Source organism: Meles meles, chromosome 6 (genome assembly GCF_922984935.1).
Source record: "Meles meles chromosome 6, mMelMel3.1 paternal haplotype, whole genome shotgun sequence".
Lineage (NCBI taxonomy): Eukaryota > Metazoa > Chordata > Mammalia > Carnivora > Mustelidae > Meles > Meles meles.
In genome coordinates this window covers 17127507-17152626 of record NC_060071.1, presented here as the reverse complement: position 1 = coordinate 17152626, position 25120 = coordinate 17127507, and the positions used below count along the sequence as shown (strand labels likewise).

Genomic DNA, 25120 nt, shown 5'->3' with positions numbered 1-25120 from the left:
GATAGCCTTTGGGACTCCCTCACCCCATTCCTTTGCTTTTCCAGCTTAATAGCTCAAAAGGGGCCACAACACAGTCTCTGTAAAGACCCTGAGCCACGGGGTCTCTGTTCAACTGTTCCACTCCATCCCTGTAGCTTTCAAAGCAGCTCAGATGATATGCAAAGGAGGGGGCGTGGCTGTGTTCGAACAACTATGAATTTTGAGTACATACAATGCCCATGTGTCACAAACCATTATTCCTCTTTTGATTTTTTTTTTTTTTAACTATTTACAAATGTAAAAACTATTTTTAGCTCACAGGCGGTTCAAAAAATAGATGGATGGCTGGGCTGGGGCTGTGGACGGTCATTTGCCAGACCCTGCGTGTTAGAATACAATGTTTCTTCCTTAGGGAAGGGGATATGGTTGATGATAGTGACCTTATGGGATACACGAACAAATTTGCAGTTAAAGGAGTAACTAGATTTAGTTAAAATCAAAATGAGGTTTGAATGATTCAGAATATTCCATATTCCACACACCCTCCCTGCCTTTTTTTTTTTTTTTTTTTTTTGCTTTCCCTTCTGTGTTAGATTGGGCTGGTGTTACAGGATTGCACAGGAATATTGCAAATTCAAAACGCTGCTTTGAAGAATGAAGAGGTAGACCAGACGAAGAGTGGTGGACAGCAAAGCAAAGTTTATTGAACAAGAGTATAAAGCTCCTGGAGAGGGAGGGGGTACCCAAATGGCTTGCCCCCCTTTTCTAAGTTAGGGGTTTTTATGAGCCCTTTTGCAGAACTTTCTTAAGCAATCAGGATGTGCTGTGTCATGCCAATCAGGGCTTTGGTCATGTATCTGTCTACCTATTAGGTTAATGTCCATGTGCTGACGGTCTTTTTTTCTTTTTCAGCTGACATCTGGAGGCTTAGGTCTTCACTGCCCCTTGCCCCCGATATGGACAAACGGTTTGTGGTTCATTGTTTTATTCTGGGACATTTTGCAGAAGTCATTTCTGCAAAGGCTGCAAAGCAGAATGTCAGCGCGGTCCCGTCTGAGCTGCAAAACAGGATGGCAGGGCCGTTATATCTTCACTGTTCTGGCTCCATATTTTCTCATTGGGGACCATGGTCCTGACTCCCTCACTACCTAACTCTCCAACTAATTCTTAACCGTGTTAAATTGGAAGAGCATTCTGAATGAATGTTGCAAACAGTTTTGTGTTCAAAATTATAGTATTTATGGTTTTTACTACTGTGGAATTGTTCGCTGAAGCAATTAGCAATAGGTATTTTTTCCTCATGCTATTGCTGGTTTGCTAGGCGAGGTCCAGCTCCAACACCCATGTGAGGAAGGACCTAAAGCTGTACTTCACCTTTTTGCAGGTTTCTGACACCACGTGTTCATGCTTTTAACTTTCCCACTAAAGAACAGCTTTCAAGGGCGCCTGGGTGGCTCAGTTGGTTAGTGACTGCCTTCGGCTCAAGTCATGATCCCAGCGGACTGGGATCGAGTCCCGCATCTGGCTCCCTGCTCACTGGGGATCCTGCTTCCTCCTATCTCTCTGCCTGCCTCTCTGCCTACTTGTGATCTCTGTCTGTTAAATAAATAAATAAATAAAATACTAAAAAACTGCTTAAAAAAGGAAAGCTTTAGACTTACAGTATTCAGAAACAACCATTTGAAACTGTTTTAAAACAATCAGAGAATTGATATGTTAGAAACTGTACGGCAATGTTGGGATTATGTTCCATATTCCATGGGAAGCTGGTATAGAAAGATACTAGTCTGTATAATGTCACTGAAGAATTGTGAATTAATAGAAGATTTGTGTTTTAAAATTTCTAGCAGTTTGCTCTGATACATCACAAAGTACTATTTCCCCTGCATTTTATAGGAGAAAGTTTTGTCTATATTTTTCTTCTGTCTTATATATTTTTCCTACCATTTTTGCTAAGCCTTGATCTGGCTTTTTCTTTCTCCTTTTTCAGGACTACGGCTCCTTGACCAAAAAGTAACAACAGCTACAAGAGGAATTTGTTTACTTATTAAATAAAATCTAGTAGCTTGCTAGTCCTTTTGTTTAAATACTGGATTTTTCTTTCAAATTTCATAAATACCTTGGGAATGGCTAGAACAGTTGTGTGTGTGTGTGTGTGTGTGTGTGTGTGTGTGTGTGTGTGTGTGTTTTCTTTTTTTTTTTATTACGTAAAGATTTTTATTTATTGGAGAGAGAGAGAAGGGGGAAGAGCAGAGGAAGAGGGACAGGCAGGCTCCCTGCTGAGCAGGGAGCCCAATGTGGGGCTCCATCCCAGGACCCTGGAATCTTGACCAGAGCCAAAGGCAGAGACTTAACTGACTGAGCCACCCCAGAATAGTTGTGTTCTTAACACTGAAGAAATTCCCATGTAGATAAATGAGGGAGGACAAGACTACCTCCCGGATATTAGACAGAGCCACACTGAAAACGTGCTCTAGGACTTTATGGGGCCCCTATTTTCTAGTGTATGTACCTAAATAATATTTTTCTCTGTTCTTGGTTAGGGTTAAGGGCAATTTTAGTGTCAGTAGTAAGTGTGGAATCACTGAGGTTTGAGGTTTTAGACACCCAACACCTTAATTTATAGACAATCTGAGGGGCTACTTAGAAAATCTTTGATAACTGACTTCAAAAATTATTAGACCTCATAAGAGTGGCAGGACACGACACTGGTATATATCCAAGCCAATACTTTTCTTATATACCCTCAATGCCCAATTAGCAAGTATAACCGGAAAAAAGAAAGAGCCCATTCATAATGGCCAGCAAGTATCAGAAATGTATAGGAATAAACCCAGAATAAGAAATGTCTGAGGTCCGGGGGGCGTCTGGGTGACTCAGTGGGTTAAGCCTCTGCCTTTGGCTCAGGTCATGATCCCAGGGTCCCTGGATCAAGCCCTGCGTAGGGCTCTCTGCTCAGCGGGGAGCGTGCTTTCCCCTCTCCCTCTGCCTGTCTCTCTGCCTACTTGTGATCTCTCTCTCTGTCAAATAGATAAATAAAATCTTATCCAAAAAAAAAAAAAGAAATGTCTGAGGTCCGTCTGTAAGAATGGAGCTTTAGCAATCCCCTGCCCCCAAAAAACACTCGAATAAACCTAAGTGTGCTTTTGTTCTTTGATTGGAACACTCAAAACTTTAAAGATATGAATGCTATGTAGATTAATGTTGAAGGTAAGACGTAATCTATGCCAAATCTCAGTATCCTGAATTACCTCGTTTGAATATTTGATTAAGAAGGGCTTGTCCTCCTGGATGTCCAAACACATGATAAAGCTGTGGTCATTAAGATGGTGTTGTATTGTAGTAGAATTAGGAAAAATTAGGTCAATAAAAAAAGAGCCATAATGGGGGTGCTTGGGTGGCTCAGTGGGTTAAGCCTCAACCTTTGGCTCGGGTTATGGTCTCAGGGGCCTGGGATTGAGCTCTACATCTGGCTCTCTGCTCAGCAGGGAGCCTGCTTTCTCCTTTCTCTTTCTCTCTCTCTCTCTCTCTGCCTGCCTCTCTGCCTACTTGTGATCTCTATCTCTCAAATAAATAAATAAAATCTTAAAAAAAAAAAAAAGAAGAGCCATAGTGTATATAGGAATTTAATATATGATTTAGGAAGTAATTTATAGTAATGGGACAAAGAATGGGCTATTTGATGGTGTGGGATCAGATCTAAAGGCCAAAACAATAAAAAATATTGGAAGCAAATGTAGAAGAATTTGTTTTCTAGTTTTAGGGTAGTTTTAGCCTACCCAAGTGAGACAGAAAACCCGGAAACTATTACAGAAAAGAGGGAGTATTTGATGAAATACCAGCTTTGGGAACAGGTGTTTAATGAGAAACAGGGAACTTTTCCATCTAAAAAAAAATTTTTTTTTTTCTGAAGGAACATGTATTCAGGTAACTGAGTAAGGGACAGGCCGAGCTAGTTAGGCAGGGATAGGTAGGGGGCTATGGATCAGGCTCAAGGAAATCCCAGAAATGCTGTGGTATAAGGACATCAGAGACAAGGGAAAAAACCAGACAACCCTGCCCTGGGGAGCAGAGTGGGGTGGGGGGTTGGGAGCGCAGGGGGAGAGGAGGGTAGGGGGTGGGGTTGTTTTTGGTGGTGGTGTTTTTTTTGGTTTTGTTTTGTTTTGTTTTAATGGCAGTCATATGGTGTCCAACAAACAATAACCAGACCCCAAAGAAGAAGTAAGGCATTAAAGATGTTATCACCAGGCCTTACTCAAACCAAGACATCACAAGAATGATAAGGCCACAGGCTCCCCGGTTACTTCTAAATAAAAGACTGTGGGTGGAGGTCCCCACAGGCCACCCTATTGAGAGCCCTCTCGTGAGAGCTTTTTCTGGATCCTTTTTCAATAAAACTCTATGGCTTTACTCACTCTCCTTTGTCCTTGAGACTCATTCTTGGACTCCATGAGACAAGAACCTCACTCTCCAGCCCTGGAACTCTGAGTAATTGAAAAAAACAATGCAAGAACTTTAAAAAAATGTAACAAGGCCTTGAAGACTTTAGAGAAGAGATTAATAAGCCTTTAGCTGTGTGTGTCAATAGCTTAAGTAACACCCACAAATATGAGGGGTTCAACAATGGTGTGTGGCTCCCAAAAAGAGACTTGTTCCTAACACTAACCTCAGGGCCTTTGCACTTGTTGCCACTTTCTCCATTTCCTCTTCGCACATACTTACCTCCCTCCCTTCATGTTTTTGCTTCCCTTTCTCTGTTATATTATTTTTTCCTCCAGCCCTTATTTACCATACTATTATGTTCTATCTCCTGCTCACTTTTACCCACTAGAAATTAGCCTCCAAAGGCGAGGTTTTATTAATTTTGCTCACTGCTGAGTCACTAGAATCTGGAACAGGATAGGGCACACAGTAGGAGCCTAATAAGCCTGTGTTTAATGAAGACAGGTTATTGGAGAAGTTAAAGCTATTGCCCAGGGCACATAGTAGGAGCCTAATAAACCTGTGTTTAATGAGGACAGGTTATTGGAGAAGTTAAAGCTATTGCCCAGGGAGCCCTGCATTTTACTGATGTAGAAAAATGAAATCTCAGACTTCAGGAAGTGCCTCAGGCTGGATGGAAGGAGGGTCTCCAGCTCTGGTCTCCATTAACTTGCACACTGCTACAATGAGCAGTGGAAGCGGAACTGGGGCCATTTTTCATCCCATGCATGAAGATACCCTGGGCTGTGGCAAGTCCATTGCTCTGAAGTTGGGGGTGCACAGTGGGGAGCAGTTGGGGGGATTCTCTGAGCAGCTGGTTGCTGGGGTGGAGGGATAGGCAGGCAGATGAACTCTAGATCCTTGAGTCCATAAGGACCCAGGATGCAGCTTGGGTGGCCGTCCACAAGGGCCAATTTCAGAGCTGCCAACAGGAGAACAAGCACTAGTTGACTGACCACAGACCTTGGGTTCCAAGGCCATCAGCATTTTCAAAAGCAGCCCTGCTCCACACCTTTCCTGTAAAAAACACTTTGAAATACTGGAGAAAGAGCTGGCTGTCATTGAATCACGCTAGTTCAAGTTGCTCAGAAGCCTGAACATTTAATCGATGAAAGTATGAGTTATCAGCAAAAACAGGCACATGACAGTCATCAGAAAAAATGTGGAAAGGGGCAGAACAGGTGATTGGCTCTTCTGCCCTAAGTGTGCCACTCATGGTCTTTCTGTTATTTAGAAACTGTGTAAATTTTCTAAAAGGGATAATGCAAATGATTCTTGTCCCTGGAAACAGAAATAGCAGAAGGAACTGAGAAGGAGCTCCGAAGAGGGCCACTGGCTATGGGGTGCGGTGCTAATAGTTTTCTCCTCCAAAGAATTAAGAAACTCCTCGGAGGTGTAGGACTGGCTTTGCAAACTGGGGAGTCAAGGTCGCTGGCTGGCTGTGAAGGCCCCAGGCAGGGGGTGGGGACCGGGGGCAGGGCCAACTCGGGGGTAGGGAGCCAGGAGCCGGGAGCGGAGAGCCGGGAGCCAGGGCAGCCCGGGGAGGGGGGGCGGGGGCAGCCCTGGAGCGGGGAGGGGCGGAGGCGGAGAGGGGAAATGGGGCAGCCCCCGGGGAGGGACGCAGCGCCGCCGGAGCCGAGCATGGAGGCAGAGGCCGCTCGCAGAGCCGCAGGTAAGGGGAGCGGCGGCCGGCCGGGCCCCGAGCCCGCTCGCCTCCCCCGCTGGCCGCCGCGATGGCCCCTCCCCGCGTGTCGGGTTTCAATGGCTGGGCTGGCCCGAGAGCTCGGGGCCCCAGCGCTGCAAAACGAGACCGTAAACAGCGCGCGGCGGCCAGGAAACTTTCCCCGGAGTCGGCGCCAGGGCGCCACAGGCCGCGCACCTGTCGCTGCCGGGGAACGAGGAGGACGCGGAGACCCCGGACGTCGGCTGCGGGAGGCTGCGGCGCTCACCCCCAGGAGGGGCAGTCCTAGAAGGGTCACGGCCACGGCTCTCCAGCGCGTCTCCGGGGCCACCCGGCGTCCTGACCGCTGACCCGGGTTTGGCGAGCTCCCCGCCTTCCCATAGCCTTGGTGGCCCTGTCTGTGAAATGGGAACCGCTCGACGGGGGAGAAATCAGTACAGCAGCTCGGGTTACAGCGGGCGCCTCTGCCCCCGCGCCACCCCCTTCCCGGCCTCTGGGACAGCCTGTTTTGCCCCCAGGTACCTTGGGCGAAGGGCGCGCGGCACCCAGCCCTGCAGGCCAGCTGGAGACTCTGGATTTGAGGGCTCGCCCTTCCTTTCCCCCAACCCCCTCCTCTCGCTAACCCTGGGAGGGGGCCCTGCCCGTTTTGTCTCCGGGGAATCAGGCAAAGACGGTGCCACTTCTGACTTTGAAAGCACGTGGAACAAATCCCTAGCGGGGTGGCTGCCAGTTCCGCAAAAAGAGTGTTTGCAAGGGAACTGGCGTCCCGGTACTGGGTGCTGAGGAAATGCCTTCTTGCCCCCCTGCATCTTCTTCCTCCTGCGGGGACAGGGGGCTGGAAGGGCCCCCCCGGGGCCAGTACCTCTCGACCTCTGGTCCCCTATACGTCCAGGCCGGCCAGGAGGCGCGCAGCCACGGTTGACCGGCCCGGCCCCCAAGTGCACTCCAACCCCAGACTGGGCGCTTTCTCCCGCCACACATTTATGTAAGGAAAAAAAAAATCAATCTTATGGAAGCTCCTTTGCTTTTTATTAGAAGCCAACAGCGACAGATAACTGGTTTTTATGGCCTGCCTTTAAAAACTGTGACTTTGAGTTGTTTTCCCCAGATTTCCAGTGAGTTATGAAGAGAAAGTGGCCGCTAGCCAATTGTATGAATTTTCCATTCCTTGGGAAAGTTTTCATTGGTCTAGAGATTGAGAAATGATTTCTCTCTTTTTAGAGAAGGAGAGGATACTGTTTTGTTTTTTTTAATCCCCCCCCACCCCCGCGTCCTTTCTGGAAAATTGGTGGCCATAGTTGTGGGAGTGGTGCTGCCCGTTTCCTTGAGAACTGAGTCAAGTGACTGACTGTTCTGACCTCATCCAACACCTCTGCTAGATGGAGAGGATTTGGCCACTTAGGGACTTTCTGTTCAGAGCTCTCTCCCTTATCCTCAACACTTGGTGGGCACAGAGTTGCTCGATCCATACCTTCTCCCTTCCCCTCCTCCTCTTGAGTGGTCCCTTGGGTCAGAGAGTTCTCCCAGCTATGGCCTTGGCGCTGTGCTTATCCTACCCAGTCTTTCTACGTTTCATGGGAAAAGTCATGGTAACTTCATCTTCTGGAAAAGTGGAGTTGGCCTAACCGGTTTAAGGGTTTTCCTGTATTTCTTTCAGCGTTGGCTCTGGCTTTGATGTTTGCTGATGGACCAGAGGACCCCTGGCGCTTCCACGTTAATCATTTCCGTGTGTGTCAGAGCTTAATGGGTTGGACTTTCTACGTTAGCCGAACCAATGCCTGAGCTTTGATAGCCCGTTTCCAAAAAGGGCCTGAACAAATCGTGTCTGTGTCGGAGTCCATTTTCCTTTCACAAGGAAGCATTAAACTAAGACACGCTTTCAGACAAGGCTGTGTCTCGGTCACTACTTTAGCCCTAACATATAGGGAAAGGGCAGGTGACATTTCCGTGGGAGTCATGTTCTATATCTAGATGAGTCTCCTCAACATTGGGGTGTACAGTTGGGGGCACTATCTAGTGGGGTTCTGGAGCTACCCCAAGTAATTCAAGACAAGCCCCAGGGAGACACACACACACACACACACACACACACACACACACACTCACTCTCTCTCTCTCTCTCTCTCTCTCGAGTTTGTATGTGTTTTTTATTTCTCTGATGCTGAAGACCTTCTTAGGTTCCAGCAGCCCTTCTGCTGCTGTCATTTTAGCTTGGAGCATCCTGGAGAAGAAAAGGAAACTCACACGTGTTCTAGTTCTGTACTCCCCTCATCCTTCACCTTGAATTTCCCTCCTCGGTGAGATAAGGACTTGACCTACCTCGGAAGGGTTCCATGAGACCCTGTGCTCATCACAGCCAAGGCCTGGGCCCAGAGTAAAATTTGGGGTCCCTTCTGAGAGGGCCGTTTGGTTTGCCCTCATCCTTCTGCTTATACCCAAACTGAAGCACTTGTGAGACTTGCCGGTTTGATGATCTCCATTTAGAAAGTCAGCTTAGTGTTCCCATTAAGAAAAGTTCGGTGTTGGACAGTCTGCACTAGTAATCAAGCTGAGCTTTACAGGAAAGCTAGCGAGCAAGGAAGACTGTAAAAATGGGTTGACTCCGAAGCTTGGGTCAGGGGGACAGGGAGAATGGTGATGCCAGGGAAGGAACCAATTTTTGGAGGGGGCAAACATGAAGCAATCTAGACACAGTGATTTCAGAATGTTCCAGAACATGCCTCTCGTTGGAGATAACTGAAGAGTTAGTCAGAAACACTAACGCCGGTGCGTGGGAAGAATCTAGAAAGGCCAGTAGTGCCTGCCGTGAGCCCTGTTGGGGACCCCGGAAGGCCTGGTGAGATGTGCCCTGGGAAGTGGGAGGAGGAGAGGAGCCGAGGGCACAGCCTGAGGGCTCAGAGAGGGCGGAGTTCTAGATTATGAGAACTGGACCCAGAGGAGAAGAGACCAGGAAGCAAAGAAGTCCTTGGCAGGGCCTGGTGCCGAGAGAGGCTGAGGCGGGTGCAGAGTGGGGTCTGCTTGGAAGTGGGTCGGGGCAAGGGAGAAGTAACTTACCTAAGGTCACTTGCTAGGAAGTGGCAGGGTTGGGACTCACATGGGGGTGGTGGTAGTGATCTGAGTCCCCAGAGAAAGGAGCCTGTTGTTATGGTGACGTTTGATGGGGGAACCGCCACCCCCCCACCCCACCCCAAAAGAATGTAGGCTCTGGAAGGAAACACTCCATGAGCCAGTCCCGAAGGGGCCTCCCTCCTCAGGGAGGACCTCTTATGATCATAAAACTTAAAAAAAGAAATCAAATATCAATCAGGTGTTTTGGATCTTCTCTAGTTCAAGGTATAGAAGCCTTCCCATAGACGCATGTGGCCAAGTGAGTTTCTGGAAGCAGGTTCTCACTGGGGGCAGGGGGCTGGGCTGGCCACTGGGACTCGTGTCATTGTCACAAAGAGCGTCCATGACCCTTGGCGAGTCTCCTTCCCTTCATCAGGGAGGAAGGGAAAGGCTGGGTGGGATGGTCTCTAAAAATCCTTTTGGCTGTGAGGTTTGTCGGTTACTTCCCACCCAACCAGACTGAGGGTAGGACCTCCAGTGATCTTTCTTCTTGAGTACCTTGCCCTTACCTGGCAAGGTACATGGCAGGAGCTCCCTGAGCTTTGAATGGAGAAATCATTTCCCCTAGGAGCTGGTGAAAGCTTTTGTGGGTTGTGTGGTTGTAGGATTACTGGGGAATTTTCTGCAGACTGGGGGTATCAGGATATGGGGCGATGATACAGGCTGGCTTGCCATCCCTGGGGCAGACGGGCCCCTGAAAAGTGCTGTGGTTTGTGCATCCCTTGGAATATCTTTCCAGGGTCCTACTTGTCTTGGGAGATCCCATTCTGAGCAGGCCCTCCTACAGGCTTGGGCATTTCATGTGACCTCCCCCACCCCTTGGCTGTGATTTCTTGCCCTAGAACGCTCTCCATGCTAGAGATGGTTCTCGCTCGCCTCCAATTCTAAACAAGGGCTGTATTATGCCCGTGTTCAGTGGTGATCTAGATTGCATGAAGCCAGACCAGAAATGGCTGGTGTTCTGACCTCCTGCCATGTGTTGGCAGGATGGAGTGAATGATTGAGGGGCCAAGACTCAGGCTGGATGGTGGGAGGGCACTGGGCACTGAGGTGTTGTCTTTCTGACCTTTGAAACCCTAGTCTGCTGACCTGCTGACTGGCCTTCACTGGGCTCCTGACAGCAGTTGGCTCCGGGCCCTTCTGATGACATTCTTATTTGTAGCTCAGCATTGGGAAATTCCAAACAGAGGATTGTAGAAAAAGACCATGTTTTCTACTGTGTTGTGTGATACAGAAAGATAAGTCAGGACAAAATTCAGGCACATTTGTTGGTCAGATGCCCCTGGTGTCCTGTGACTTTTAAAGTCAGGGTTGCTGGGTTGCAGGGGGGTGAGGGGGAGTTGGGGGGGGGGGGTGGCAGTTAAGACTGTCAGTAGCAGTGGAGGGTTGGGGCCTTTGAATAAGGCTCATTAGGATGTAACAGCTTTGGCTTGGAAATTCCATGCCTTTTAGTTCATCCTCTGTTGTGGGTTTTCTTTTCCAAGGCCTGCGATCAGCACTTGGGTCGGAGGGTGGGACACACAGCGTGTGTGACCCCAAAGGCATGTCTGTTGACATCCAGGCATGCTGTTCCCACCTCACTCTGGCCGCCTGGGTGCTCTCTCCCATCAGACCCTTTGCATTCCCCATGCCCGGGCTGTGGCCTCGTTTCCTACTTAACCCAGTATCTATTGTCTGTCCAGGCATAGAAATCTTTCCCTGTGCTTATTTGCTTCTCCAAAACAGGGCAGCTACCAGGGCCACTGGGACCCAGCTGAGGTGAGGGCTGGGGGGCCAAAGGGAGGGCCGAGGGGGAGCTCGCATCCCTGCATGTTTTGGGGGCTCCCAAGGCCCAAAATCTCTTCTAGACCGCTCGGTTTCCTAGACTTGTAGAAATTAAGATAAATGTGTTTTTCTTGGAAACCAAGTTTCTAACCATTACTCTTGAATTCTATTAAGAGAGGGAGAAAGCTGTGTTCATGTCTTCGTTGCATTTTGCTGAAATAAACCCTAATCGGAGTCCCTGAATATCTCACTCAGTGGTAAGAGCTTGAGAAGTCGATATTATGGAGACCTCCCCATTGCATAAACCTTCTTCTGGTGGTACTGTCCCTGTCCAGATCTCTTCTCTTAGACTGCTACTTCATGGACTATTATTATTATTTTAAAAGATTTTCTTTATGTACTAGATAGAGGGAGAGAGAGATCACACAAGCAGAAGGGGGGTTGGAGAGAAGGAGAGGGAGAAGAAGACTCCCTCTTGAGCCGGGAGCCTGACGTGGGGCTCCATCCCAGGACCATGGGATCACTACCTGAGCCAAAGGCAGACGCTTAGCTGACTGAGCCACCCAGGCGCCCCAACTTCGTGAATTATTTTTACCCAGTGTGTGTAGCAGGTAGAGCGGTATAATGCCCAAACAGTAAATTATAGTTGGCATTCGTTTTGACCTTTATTTTTTCCAACAAGTGATTTCTGTAAGGTGTGTGTATTGCCTACATTTGGGCTATTAGAACATCTTGGGAAAAAAATTATTTTAAGCTATCCAGAAAGAAAGGTATGACTTTGTGTTTTTCCTTACTACACGAACACTGATTAGAAATACTAAGATACTTAGAAATATTTGGGGTAATAAAATATGTCCTCCTGCTAAAGGATCATCTAGTTACTTGTTGAGGAATATCTGTTGTTAATCATAACAATGAAATGTGAATATCAACAAATCATCTTTTTATGTCTTTTATATTGAGATCCCCCACCCCAACTCTTGCCTTAATTCTATTTTTTTTTCTCTCCTACTTTGAAATAGGATACGTATGTTTCTATTCTTTGGGGAGCTAACTTAGAAATTTTAATATGCATGTTAATTCTAATTCTGAAATTAATGAATTTTAAACCTTCTCTGGAGTCATCTAAAAGCCTTATAGTACTTTCATTCCACAGATCCCCTTCCCAGTTTTTGTGCTGTTGTTACATAGCAACCTGTTCTATGATGATTTTTAATTTCTTCCAGTTAGATGTTTTGTTTCATATGGTCAGCACTGGCTTGGATTTTATCATGTGTTTATTATTTTCTTTGCTCCAGTTCCTTCCCCCCCCCTTTAAGATTTTATTTATTTGAGAGAGAGAAAGAGAGCAAGCATGAGGTGGGGGGTGGGGTGGGGGGAAGGAGCAGAGGGAGAGGAAGAAGCAGACTTCCTGATGAGCAGGGAGCCCCACAGAGGCTTGATCTCAGGACAGCAAGATCATGACCTGAACCGAAGGCAGATGCTCAACCTACTGAGCCAGCCAAGGGCCCTTGCTCCCATTCTTTCTTAATTAACTTTCTCTTGAAGTTATTTTCCTTTCTCCTGATGTGTATCCTTTAGAAATACCTTTAGTGAGGATTTTCTGGTAGCAAACTCCCTCAGAGTTTGCTTTTCTAAACATTTCTTTATTAGCCCATGTTCTTGGAAGTTACTTTTGCTAGGGAGAGGATGAAATTGTTCTATTGTCATCTGGCTGCCATAGTTGCAGTAGAGAAGGCCACTGTTAGTGTACTTGGCCTTGGAGTCTCTGTCTTTGTCTTCTGCCTGCTTTTATGGTCCTATTTTTGTGTTTTTTTGTTTTGCAGATTGACCACAATGTGTCTAGGTGAGGATTTCTCTTTTTCCTGCTTTGAGGATTGGTTGGGATTCTAATATCTGAGGATAGGTATCCTTCATCAATTTTGGAAAAATTCCAATCATTTCTTCAAATCCTAACTCTTGTTCATCCTATTTTCTCCTTCTGGAACCTCAGTTAAGATTGTTACGGGACCAGGGGCGCCTGGGTGGCTCAGTGGGTTAAAGACTCTGCCTTCGGCTCGGGTCATGATCCCAGGATCCTGGGATCGAACCACACATTGGGCTCTCTGCTTGGCGGGGAGCCTGCTTCCTCCTCTCTCTCTCTCTGCCTACCTCTCTGCCTACTTGTGATCTCTATCTGTCAAAAAAAAAAAAAAAAAAAAAAAAAGACTATTACTGGACATGGTTATCCTACTACCCTCTTTCTTAACCTGTCTATCATGTCTGACATCAGTGTCTTTCTGGGCTGCATTCTGGGTAATTTCTCCAGATATATTTTCCAGTTCATCAGCTACTTAAGACGTTCATATCTAGATCTACTTTCTTTTCCCCTAGAATCTTACTGATCAAACAATAATTTTGGCTCTTTACATATCCTAAATTTAAATTTAAGTTTCTTTAGCTGTATTTACTCTCCTTATCTTCTATACTAGATAATTTCAACATCTATAGTCTCTGTGGGTCAGATTTGTGCTGCCCCTGTTGTGGCTGTTTATTTCATCATATGTTCAGAGATTTTTTTTTTTTTTTTGAGTGACAATGAAGTTTTTTGAGTGATAGCACAAAGCTCCCAAAGAAGGAGGGGATCTGAGAGTGTTGCCCATGTTTTTGAAATCAGGTCTGAATGACCCCAGTGCTCATACTCAAACATCATGACCTATGTGGCTCAGTACTGGGGAGCTCCTCTTATGGCTGCTTCATCTATCTTTCAAGATGGGCTCATTTCATAATGTCTTAAGGAAAATTCTTAATATTTTAGAATAATGTACATCTTATTCTTTCTGTTGGCAGGTTCATCGATTTTCCCCTTTGGAAAGAACTAGGATCTTAGCAGACTGAGACTGCTTCCAATGTTAGTTTCTAAATCCGTCACAAGTTGAAAGCTCCCCGTAGAATTTCATTGACTTATGTGGAGGGGAGGGATTAGAGTAGAAGGTCACCTTGGCCCCTCACCCCACACGTCCAAGTAGCAGTCAGTTCTGCCATGTCTACTGCACATCTGGCTCATGCCTGCCATCTCTTTCTTGTCATCTCCACTGCCATCACTGATCCAAGCCATTGTCGTTGGCTGCCTTAACCTGTATCGTCTCTTTGGTTTCCTGCTGTGCTGTGTTCTGGAAGAAGCAGTAAGCACGCCTTCCAGCTATCACGCCCTGTCGGGGACCTTTCAGCAGCCTCCTCTTGCATTGTCCTTGAACCCTGAAGTCAGGAACAAGGCCAGGGTCCTGTAACTTTGGCTTCTGCCCACCTGCGATCAGCAAGCTTGCTGATTGGAGGGTGGGACACACAGCGTGTGTGACCCCAAAGGCATGATTCCTGCCCTTCTTCCCTTGGCCAGCCATGCTGCAGCCACACTGGCTGACCTGTAGCTCTTGGAATCCTTCCACTCCTTTCTTCCTCCTGTATGTCTGGGGGGCCCTTGCCCCTGCTCTGCACAGGGCTGACATTTTATTCTTTGGTCCTCTGCTAAATGGTTGCCTCCACATCGAACTTCCCTAGTCATCCTGTCTCCTGTCTCCCCTTCCCTTCTCCTGCCATGCCATGGGGGTGTTCAACTGTTTTTGTGTCTCCCTGACCAGCCTCTAAGTTCTATAAGTGCAGAGACTGTTTCTGTTTTTTTTTTTTGCCAGTGTAATGTCTGGCATCCTAAATGATGGCCATGATGTTTTAAGTTGCACATTTTAACATAGCTTTATAGAAACAAATTTTGCAAACCTTGGCTGTGGGGTTAGTATTGAATGTGACCAGGGTCTGATTAGAACTCTTCCTAGGACCCTGGGGTATCAGGAAGACCTTGGTCTAAGCTGGTGTCACACTTGGGTAGGGACCCTAGGAGCAAGTGTCATAGAAGCTTTAGGGTGTTACTATATTGCTATTATTATTGTTATTATTTTTATTATTTAAACTGGTGGAAGCTTTTTAAAAAAAATTTAGATTTCATTTATTGAGAGAGAGAGAGAGAGAGTGAGCGAGCATGATCAGGGAGAGTGGGAGAGGGAGAAGCAGACTCCCCGCTGAGTAGGGAGTCCTAGGGCTCAATCCCGGGACTCTGGGATCATGACCCAAGCCAAAGGCAGACGCCTAACCGACTGAGCCACCCAGGCGCTCCCCACTTCCAAGCTTTAAAATGACTTACCAAATGACAGTGCATACTCCGTCGGTCCACTCTTGACTTCAGCCACCTCCCAGCCACAGCTATCTTTGTTTGGAGTGCGTCTGAGCTGGACAGGGGGCAGAGGTGGGCATCATTGTCCTGTGATGCAGGTCTTGTGAACATATCCTCTGCAGGTAGCCCACTTAGGCCACACCAGCCTTGTCATTTAACCCCTTGCGAATTCATGTCCCTTTACTCTCACAAGGTTTTCAAAGCACATGTTAAAAGTATGACCATAATTTTCAAAAGACTCAAATAGACCTTTCTCCAAAGAAGACGTACAGATGCCAGCAAGCCCTTAAAAAGATGTTTAACATCACTAATCATTAAGGAAATGCAAATTAAAACCATAACGAGTACCACTTTGCACCCATTAGAATTGCTGTTATAGGGAAAACAAAACAAAACAAAACAAAAAAACCCCCAAACCCTCACAAAACCCAGAAAATAACAAGTGTTGGCGAGAATGTGGGGAAACTGGAACTCTTACCCACTTTTGGTGGGGATGTAAAATGGTGCAGCCATTGTGGAAAACAGTATGGTAGTTCCTTAAACAATTAAGCATAGAATTACCGTATGATCCAACAATTCTAGTTCCCAAAAGAGGGGAAAGCAGGGATTGAAAGAAATATTTTAAGTCCATGTTCATTGCAGCATTCTTTGCAATAGCCAAAAGATGATAGCAGCCCAAGTGTCCAACAACGGGCGAATGGGTAAACAAAATGGTATTTTAACACACACACACACATGCATACCCACACACGCACACACACACACACACACACACACACACGTATTATATAATGTAATATTATTCAGCCTTAAAAAGGTATTTTAAGCAGTGCTGTGCTGAGGACTAGCTGTCATTTGGTACTGGTAGATAATGTGTGGCTCTTGACATGATATAAATTAGCAAGCAGGGCGTTGGGAAAGGCTGTTCTGGAAATCTTCAGATCTGAGTTTGAGTCCAGCCCTACTACAGATTTTCTGTTTTTGAACTTCTGCCTCCACAGCTGAAAAATGGGGGTGAGCACTTTGTTGACTTCCAGGGGTTGATGTAAGTTTCAAACCAGCAAGGACTTGTATGGGAGCCCTTTGTAAATTGCAAGAGCCCTTTGTAAATTGCAAAAACACTCTGCCAATATAAGATGTAAAAGGGTTCATTCTAACCGGAGAACTTATCATCAATATCCTCATACTTTTTCTCCCTGCTAGTACTTAAAAAAAAAATATATATATATTTTTTATTTCTTTAAGTAATCTCTACGCTCAATATGGGGCTCGCACTCACGATCCCAAGGTCAAGAGTTGCATGTCCTTGTGAATGAGCCAGCCAGGTGCCCCACTTTGCCAGTACTTTAGAAACTTTATCCACAGAAGGCAGAATATTCTTTTTATTTTTTTTTAATTTCTTCCATTTAAAACTGCGCTGGTACTGACTTTGATGCAAGTAATCATTACTTGGCGTGTATTTCTTCATCTACTTTTTAGTTTTACACAAGAGTCCAGTGCCCTTATAGAAAAGTAGCTACCTCAATACATTTCCAGTTACTGGAGAGTAATGACCTTCTTCCTAAGTAAGTAACTTTTGAGGTTTAAGGTAAACCGATTCTTTTCCATTCATTCTCCTCGCATGGTACTCTGGGTGAAAATTGTAAGTACTATTAAGTGTGCACAACTTCGCCTAGGACTGGGTTCCGTAGACTAAGCTCTCTTTGTTGCTTTGCACGGGGCTGGGCATGCCAAATGGAAGTGATTTTTTTTTTTTTTTTTTGGCTCCTCTTCAGAAGTATTATCATTTGCAGTGTAATAGATGAACATATAGAGATATGATTTCTGGATGAAGGTTTGTGAAATCCATTAATAGCCATGATTTTGGGGTAAGTTCTGAGAAATGTTATTCTGTGAGTAATGGGTAAAAGCATTACGTTGGCGAAGAGTTATTTTTCTTCCTCTTGTCGCGTGCTTTGTGGTTTAGGGCTCTGGTTCCACTCTGGATGGTGGCTCCCGCATCATTTCCCTACCAGCTAGAGCCAGCATGTGTTAATGGTGGTGTTATTGACACTGAGGCTGGGTATGTTTTGTGCTTTTCTTCAAGTTCTTGGTCAGTTCCACGCAGGATACAAAGAATCAGGCTTTTTGTGTCCTCCTGGGCATGTGCAAAAGGCTTCTTCCTTCTCAGTCAAGGTTAAACAAATCTGGCACCATGCTGATGACCACATGGCATAGAGCGGCTTGGTTTGGGGGTGAGGGAAGGCTGAGCTTCCTGCAGTTGTGGGAGCAAGGGCCCCTCTTTTGTTACCATTCATCAGGAAGCATATATGTGAGATGCGTTTTTGTCCCGTCTACCCCAAACAGGACTTCACATTTGTCCCCCTCTTTGTATGCAAAAGGAAAAAACGTTTAATTCCCACCTCAAATCCTTTTGAATGATGCAGGGGGAAGAGATAGTTTTATCTTTGTATCCTTTGCCTGAAAGTAAGACGCACCAATGCTCAGATTACGAGACCTTCATATTAGAAGCAATTAGGATTACATAAACTTTTGTGTGGGAGGCACATAAAGTCATCTGCAGATTTTACTATCTTAGATTTGGGACAAGTGATTTATTCTCAGCCAAGGCAATGACAACTGCAAGTGGGCCAGTACTAAATATGTGATAACACAGCGACAGGCACCCTGTCAATTACTGGGGAACGAAACCTTCCCGCCACCACCTGCAGACCTTTCCCCAGCGTGCCTCCGTTCCCTGACAATTTTGCTCATCTGCTCGAAAAATTCTAACAGATTCTACATTCTGTCTTCCAACTTTTTTTTTTTTTTTCAATTCTTTGCTAAGACTATTTTGGCAATCAGATGCTCTTCAAAACCAACAAAAATATCCAAGTGTGTGTTTGCTTCACCTTCTGTTTTCTGCTCCTTTCTGTAGACCCTTGCTCTGCTGACAGGGTGGACCCCTGCCGGGGCCCCAGGCATTTGTACCTTTGCTGCCTGTCTGAGAGTGATGCTTGCTTCTGCCCTGATGCTACTTGGAAACACTGTTCTTGGGTGCCCGGGAGGCTCAGTCGTTAAGCATCTGCCTTGGGCTCAGGTCATGAGCCCAGGGTCCTGGGATCGAGCCCTGCTTCAGGCTCCCTGCTCAGCAGGAAGCCTGCTTCTCCCTCTCCCACTCCCCTTGCTTGTGCTCCCTTTCTTGCTGTGTCTTTCTCTGTCAAATAAATAAAATCACAACAACAACAACAACAACAACAAAACACTCTTCTCCAAGGTATGCTTGTCATCTGTCAGTTAGTGTTTTGGGACAAGAGGTCCTTGGTTCAATAAGTCTGGGAAATAAATGGTGGATTAAGCAAATTCCACTACTTTAGAATTTCTTTCTTTCTTTTTTCTTTTTTTTTTGCTTTAGGATTTCTTTTTTTTTTTTTTTTTTTTTTTTGACAGAGAGAGAGGGATCACAGTAGGCAGAGGGGCAGGCAGAGAGAGAGAGGGGAAAGCAGGCTTCCCACTGAGCGGAGAGCCTGATGCGGGGCTCAATCCCAGGACCCTGAGATCTTGACCTGAGCCAAAGGCAGAGGCTTAAACCACTGAGCCGCCCAGGCACCCCTGCTTTAGGATTTCTAAATGTTCCATTTGCTGATAGGCCTGTGGCTCTCCCAGCAGTGAGTTCTAGATGCCACAACAGACCTCCTTTATTCTTTTTCCTTTGTTTTTAAGATTTTATTTATTTTAGGGAGAGAGTGCAAATGTGCGGGGGGGTGGGGAGCAGAGGGAGAGGGAGACAGTCTTAAGCAGGCTCCCTGCTCGACTGTGGAGCCCGATGCGAGGCTCGGTCCCAAAACCCTGAGATCATGACCTGAGGCAGAATCAAAGAGTCGGGTGCTTAACCGACGGGGCCACCCAGGCACCCCTAAGTGCCACAGCAGACCTCCTTTTTGAAGCGTGCTGGCCGTGGGAGCCCATTCACAGCCTATCTTAGGGAGCTCGTGCTCCGCAGGCTATGCCTGGGAAAAGGCTGGAATGGCACGAGGAGAGTCATCGTGCTGGCTGTACGGACTGGGATTCTTTGATAGAGAGTAAATGCCAGGCAAGGTATTGCACAGCTATGGGTTTTCTCAGCACCGGTTTCCTCCACTGTTTGGAAGTAGAGTGTTCCCATGAAACCTCTCGTAAGCTGGAACCGGGTAAAGAGAAGACTCAGTTACCATTAATGTATATGCAAAACGTTTTGAGCATGCCTAGACCCACAACTGACCTGTCTGGGACTTTTCTGATTCCTAAGGAGGCATCTTGCAAAGGGATACATAAAATAAATCGAGATAAAGGACAGAGACACACGGACACTATGCAGAGTTCTGGGAGCTTAGCTTGATGCGTGATATCGTTCCTGGGGAAGGAGCTTGTCAGGACCATGGTCACAGCTCAGCTGTGTGGTGTGTCTCTAAGGGCTCACTGCAGAACGGAAGCTGAACACTATTTTTGCTTTTCACCTTTGACCATCAAAGCAAAAGTCTTCTTTGGATTTCTTCAGTTAGTGAAAAAAGGGAGCTCTTTCATAAAAGCAAAGTAGCATCACGTAAAGTTTGGGAAAGCCGGGGATACCTGTATATGCAACAGCACCCCCCCCTTTATTTTTAAAATTTTTTGCTTAAACGTAATCATCGTTGAAGTGAAAAGTAGTTCTCAGTTTGAAGGCATCCTGTGGTGAAAGCTTTGGAGACCCAAGATGAAGTTTGTGAATATGGAATTTTAAAAATAGATTTTATTTATTGGGGCGCCTGGATGGCTCAGTGGGTTAAAACTTCTGCCTTCAGCTCAGGTCATGATCTCAGGGTCCTGGGATTGAGTCCCGCATAGGGCTCTCTGCTCAGCAGGGAGCCTGCTTCCCCCTCTCTCTGCCTGCCTCTCTGCCTACTGTGATCTCTCTCTCTTTATCAAATAAATAAATAAAATCTTTATTTTTAATGATTTTATTTATTTGAAAGGGAGGGGGAGGGCACACAAATGGGAGGGTGGGACAGAAGGAGAGGGAGAAGCAGACTCCTCACCGAGCAGGGAGCCTGACTCGGGGCTCGATCCCAGGACCCCGAAATCATGACCTGAGCTGAAGGCAGATGTCCAACCACCTGAGCCACCCAGGTGCCCCGTGACTATGGAGATTTAAAGCATACAGTTCAAAGACACAGCTCTGGGATTGCGCTGTGTGGTAACACGCGTTTCACTAGAAATCAGGGAAACTGATGAATTCCTGGTCCTGAACTCGGAGCTCCTGAGGTAGCATGGGGAAACCTTCTCCCTTAGGTGCTGCCCTCACAGCCTTGGGTGTGCAGAACACCTGCGTTCAGAACTCCACAGTGCCTTCTTGCAACATGCCTTGGTATCTCCTGGTGCCCTCCTCTCTCTGGTTACAAACTAGTCTCCTTATTTCCTGCTAAGTCCCAAATTAGTCGTTTAATCCCCATTGGCAATTTCTTCTGTAATAAAGATTCCTTCTTACAAGTTCTTTTCAGAAGAAAATTGATTTGTGAGGGAAAAGCAGGCCACGGGTGAGAAAAATAAAGAAAGGCAAAAAAAAAATTCTATATTAGGAATATCCACACTTAAACCATTTTTGAAAAATAAAAGTAGAATACTACCTTATAATTTTGTGTCCCTGGAATTTTTTTTCACATGTTATGAGCAAGAGTTGTTCTTAACTATAATTCAAGAATGACAACCCACATGGCTACAAGAAAATCAAGTGATTACAGTCAGCTTTTCCAGTGACATAATGCCTTATAGTTAAATGATGGATGGATAGAGGCTTTCACTGAGGTCAAAATTCTCAAGAGCAGGGCTAGTAAAACTTAAAATATCTGTTCATGTTTCTCATAATAATAGTCCCATAGGAGAAAAATCTCACTTTGCTAAAATGAAAAAGAACTTTTCTCATCGTCATGGTGAGGTAGTACTTGGAAAGAATATTCTGCAAGGGATACTGAATAAATGGTTAAGTGCAGAGCATTGACCTCTTTCAGGTTTTTCATTAATTGGCGTTGCTGTTTATATCGGGAGGACCAAAAATTGCTGGGAATGCCCTAGAGCATTAGGTTTTGCTGGACTGAGCAGCAGTGCTGACCCAGTAGTGGCTGTGGCTGATGGGCAGTGGGTGACAGGTAGTGGCTCAGTGGGACACCATTCATCCCGCCCTGGGAACTGAAGCTTTGGGACAAAGATCCTGAATGATTCAAGTATTTTCCCCAGAAGTATGCTTTAAGAGGTACCACTTTGTTGTTGTTCTGGTGACTACAGCAAACATATGCTTAAAGTGAATTCTTAAATTGGGGGCTCGTTTGGGGATTTCATTTTCTTTACAGTCTGCAGTGAATTATCATTTCAACTGTGTGCCTTTTTCATAAAAGCATTTTACCTTGTACTGAAAAGATTACATTCTTTTGGCTTTGGAAAAATATTTCCTGTTCAGTTCAAGCCATTAAAGCCCGTTAGCATTTCACATCTGGAAGCCCCTGCCCAGAGTCAGTCTTCCATCACCAGGGAGGGGAGTGTGGCCACCCAGCTCGGCTCCAGAGCGCATGTGTGAAACACCCCAGACTTGTTTACTTCCTGGAGGCCCCTGGGCACTGCCCAAGTGTGCCCTTGCGGTTTGGGTGGGTGGGAGGCTTCCTTTCTCTGGGGGTCGCGTGCGTGCGTGCGTGTGTGTGTGTGTGTATGTATGTGTGTGTGTGCATGTGCCTCCTGGGCTGGGGAAGGAGTCTGTCTTCCCACTGATTTGGGGAGGGGTCTTTCTTTCTCCAGAAGGGCAGGGGCTCCCTTTCCCATTGAGCACTGAATGCTCGCCTCCTGCTGTAAGCATCACCTTTTTTCATTCCCACCCAGATTTCCAGAAAACAAACCCAAACCTTTTGTGTGTCAGAGCTCAGCTGCTGGGGCTTTTCTAATGGGGGATTTCCCTGCTCATCTCCACCGCTACACCCCCCACACCCAGACAGAGGAGAACTAATTAAAACCCAAAGGGCTGAAAATTGAGCTTCCCTCCCCTAGGCTGGTTTGCCCGCCCCAGGACGCTTCTTAGAAGTTTGGGGTCTGTGCCCACCTTGGAGGATTTAAAGGGGGAAACAGAGCATGGGTGCCGCCGGGTTGTTCTGTGACTGTTGAGGTGTTTGCAGCTGCCCTCCACTTCCCAGAGGGTTAATCTCTGCCTTTCAGGGCCCTGCTCCCCCGAGGCAGGCCTGATTCTTCTTGTGAGCTTCCCCTCCAACATTCCCCCCCAATAAGGAGAGCCAAGGGTGGCCTGGGGTTACTGCCCAAGGAGTTCTCTGAGGGGGGTCTCACAGCGTCAGCCGGTGGAACCAGCAGGGGAAATGATTTCATGGTGTGTGAGGAGCAAAACACATTCATTGCATTTCTCCTGACCACAGGCGACCAGAACTGAGGCCAGGTAACCCTTGGCAGTCAGTGAGGGAGCGAGGCAGGAGGCTCCCCAGGGCCTCCCGGGAGCACCCAGGCTTTTCTGGGCCTTGCGGCCATGGTGAGGCAGGCGTCCCTTTCCCAAAGCCCGGAAGACTACAGTGTCCTCCCTGACCCCTGTCCCAAGGGGCCCAGTTGGGCTTCTTAGTGGAGCTGGGGGATGCCACTGTCCTGGGAGCCTCAGACCTCACAGGAGTGCTCTCGAGGCCTGGGGCTGACAAGTGTCTCTCCTGAGAAGCCCCAGGCAGCAGGGAGGTGAAGGGAGGCGGGTCTTTACTCCCTCCTGGGGACAGTTAGGAAAACATGGTTGTTCAAGCTGCTTTCATGGGGCCAACGTGCCGCCTGAGCTGGCTACTTCAGGGTCGAAGCAACCCTCTCTCCCGTTTGATCTTCCTGATTTATTTCAATGTGCACAACCTTTTTTCATACCTGTGGGAAGCCACCTGACTTTCTAGGAGGATGACTAGCAGTTTGAAGGAAGAACCCAGCCGACTGCCTACCCGAATTTCCCAAGTGCTTGAAAGGCCTTGGGGGATGGGGGTGTCTTTGTGCAGGGCGGGAGAGGGGAGAGGCGCACACAGGGTGCTCCGAGGAGAGAGTGGGGCGAGGCTGCCCACTCTCTCTTGTCCACCTGAGTTCCTGTGTGTGTGTGTGTATGTGTGTGTGTGTGTGTGTGTGTGTGTGTGTTCCTGAGGGACCAGAGAGGCGACAGAGGTGGATTCATTCCCATCCTAAGCTGAGCTGGGATTGGAACATAGGACTCAGGGGCCCCCTGAGCTTTTGCTGTTTGGGGCTCTAGGAAGCTTCTGGGCATGCTGGTGTCTGAGATGGGCCTTAAGGATGTCCATTTAGAAGGAGTGGGGAACGGGGGCCTAGGAACCTGTTGGGTGCTCTTGGGGGGGGGTGGAATTCTAAAGGGCCTTCTGGGCTGGGTCACTAACATAAGCTGAGTGTTTTGTGCAGATCCTGAGCGCAGTCACACCTGCTGCTGACTAGCCAAGCATTCTCCTCTTGGCCTCGGTTTCTTTGTCTGTAAACGGGGGTAAAGCCAGTTCAGTGAGCTAAGGGGTGGGGAGGACTCAGCATCCTGCTGGACCCCAGCCCCGAGGAACCCAGCAGGGCTATTTTGATTGGTGGCCAGTGAAGGGTGGACGAGGAGGAGGCATGAGCCCAGAGGCCTTTGGCAGAAGCTGAGCCTCAGGACTAAGGACGAGCCTGGAGAGAGGTGAGGCAGGCTGGTCTGAGTGACAGGTTTCAAGTGGACCCTGAGTCAGAAGCCAGGATTCCAGCCTGGATCCATCCGGCTCCTGGGCTCTAGGCTTGGAAGGCCCAGTAAGGAGTAGGGGCGCCTACAGGTTCAGCCCCGGGGCTCTGTCTTATCAGTTGCGGGGGGCTTTGCGGCTCATGGTGGGGAGTCTGGGCTTCCTTGGCTTTGCACGTATATGTGTCTCCACAAGCATGTGTCTTTCACAGCAGAATATGTTGGCTGGAGGTACAGCCCTTTTTAGAGAGGGCGAGATCCCAGAGGTCCTCACTGACTTACTCATTGTCACCAAGGGGACTGTTAATTCTTTGTCTTTATTTGAAACATTTGTATCTGTGCATTTTTAGTTGTAATTTCTTGGGACCCATGTTCTCCTCAAATATTTAAAAAAAAATTGAATAGTGAGAGAACATATTTGCTCAGTGACTTGTCACTCTCTGCGTGTGCCCAGGACACGTTCAGCATGTCAAGCCGGGGGCAGGAGGTGGGGGTCTGTCTGGTCCACAGGTGCTCTGGACATCCTCCCTTCCACATAGGATGCCCAGAGCCGAATCAGAGGCAGGATCCACAGAGGAGAGGGGACCACAGAGCCCCTTCCCACTTGGGGACATGCCCACCTGAGGCTGGCCAGCATCCCAGGAAAACTGACCACTGCTTCCGAGCTGAATTGGATGCTATCAATTTGGATGATTCTTCGAGGGTATAACTTTCCTCGCAAGTGTGAGGACAAGAAAGAGATGCCGAGGAGGAGCCGGTGGGAAACTTGCACAGGAATGTGTGCAGGAGTCTCCCTGTGTATGGACACGTTTGCAGTTCCCACCAACTTGTACATTTCAGCTCTCTATGTAACAGTGGCCGAGCGCAAGGAGACGGGCTGGCAAATCTCATCCACCACACAGCGAGTACGGAGGCTGGCAAAATAGTAACTCGAGCTCAGTTTTGTCCGTTATCAAGGTTCTCACCCGCTAGTGTGGGCTCTCGATGTCCATGCCTGCCTGTGCCCATGGCTGCTGTGGCTTCCCTCTTTGGGAAGCAATTTGCTGGTTTGTGTGTATGCAAGGAAGTTTCTGTAGCATTCTAAGGCGGGGGTCAGGTGCAGCTTCCTTTTTTTAAAAAAATACTTTATTTATTTGTTTGACAGAGAGAGACACAGCGAGAGAGGGAACACAAGCAGGGGGAGTGGGAG

At 47.3% G+C, this 25120-nt stretch overlaps 1 protein-coding gene across 1 annotated transcript in view; it reads left to right on the top strand.

Moving 5' to 3' along the window:
* Positions 1-6087: 6087 nt before the first annotated feature.
* LOC123943285 (protein FAM169B-like) overlaps positions 6088-25120 on the top strand; it is an 87752-nt gene continuing 68719 nt past the window's right edge. Inside the window, exon 1 of the mRNA XM_046007314.1 lies at positions 6088-6133. Within this exon, the coding sequence (XP_045863270.1) occupies positions 6103-6133 (31 nt within the window). The 5' untranslated portion in view covers positions 6088-6102. The remainder of the gene's footprint in view (positions 6134-25120) is intronic.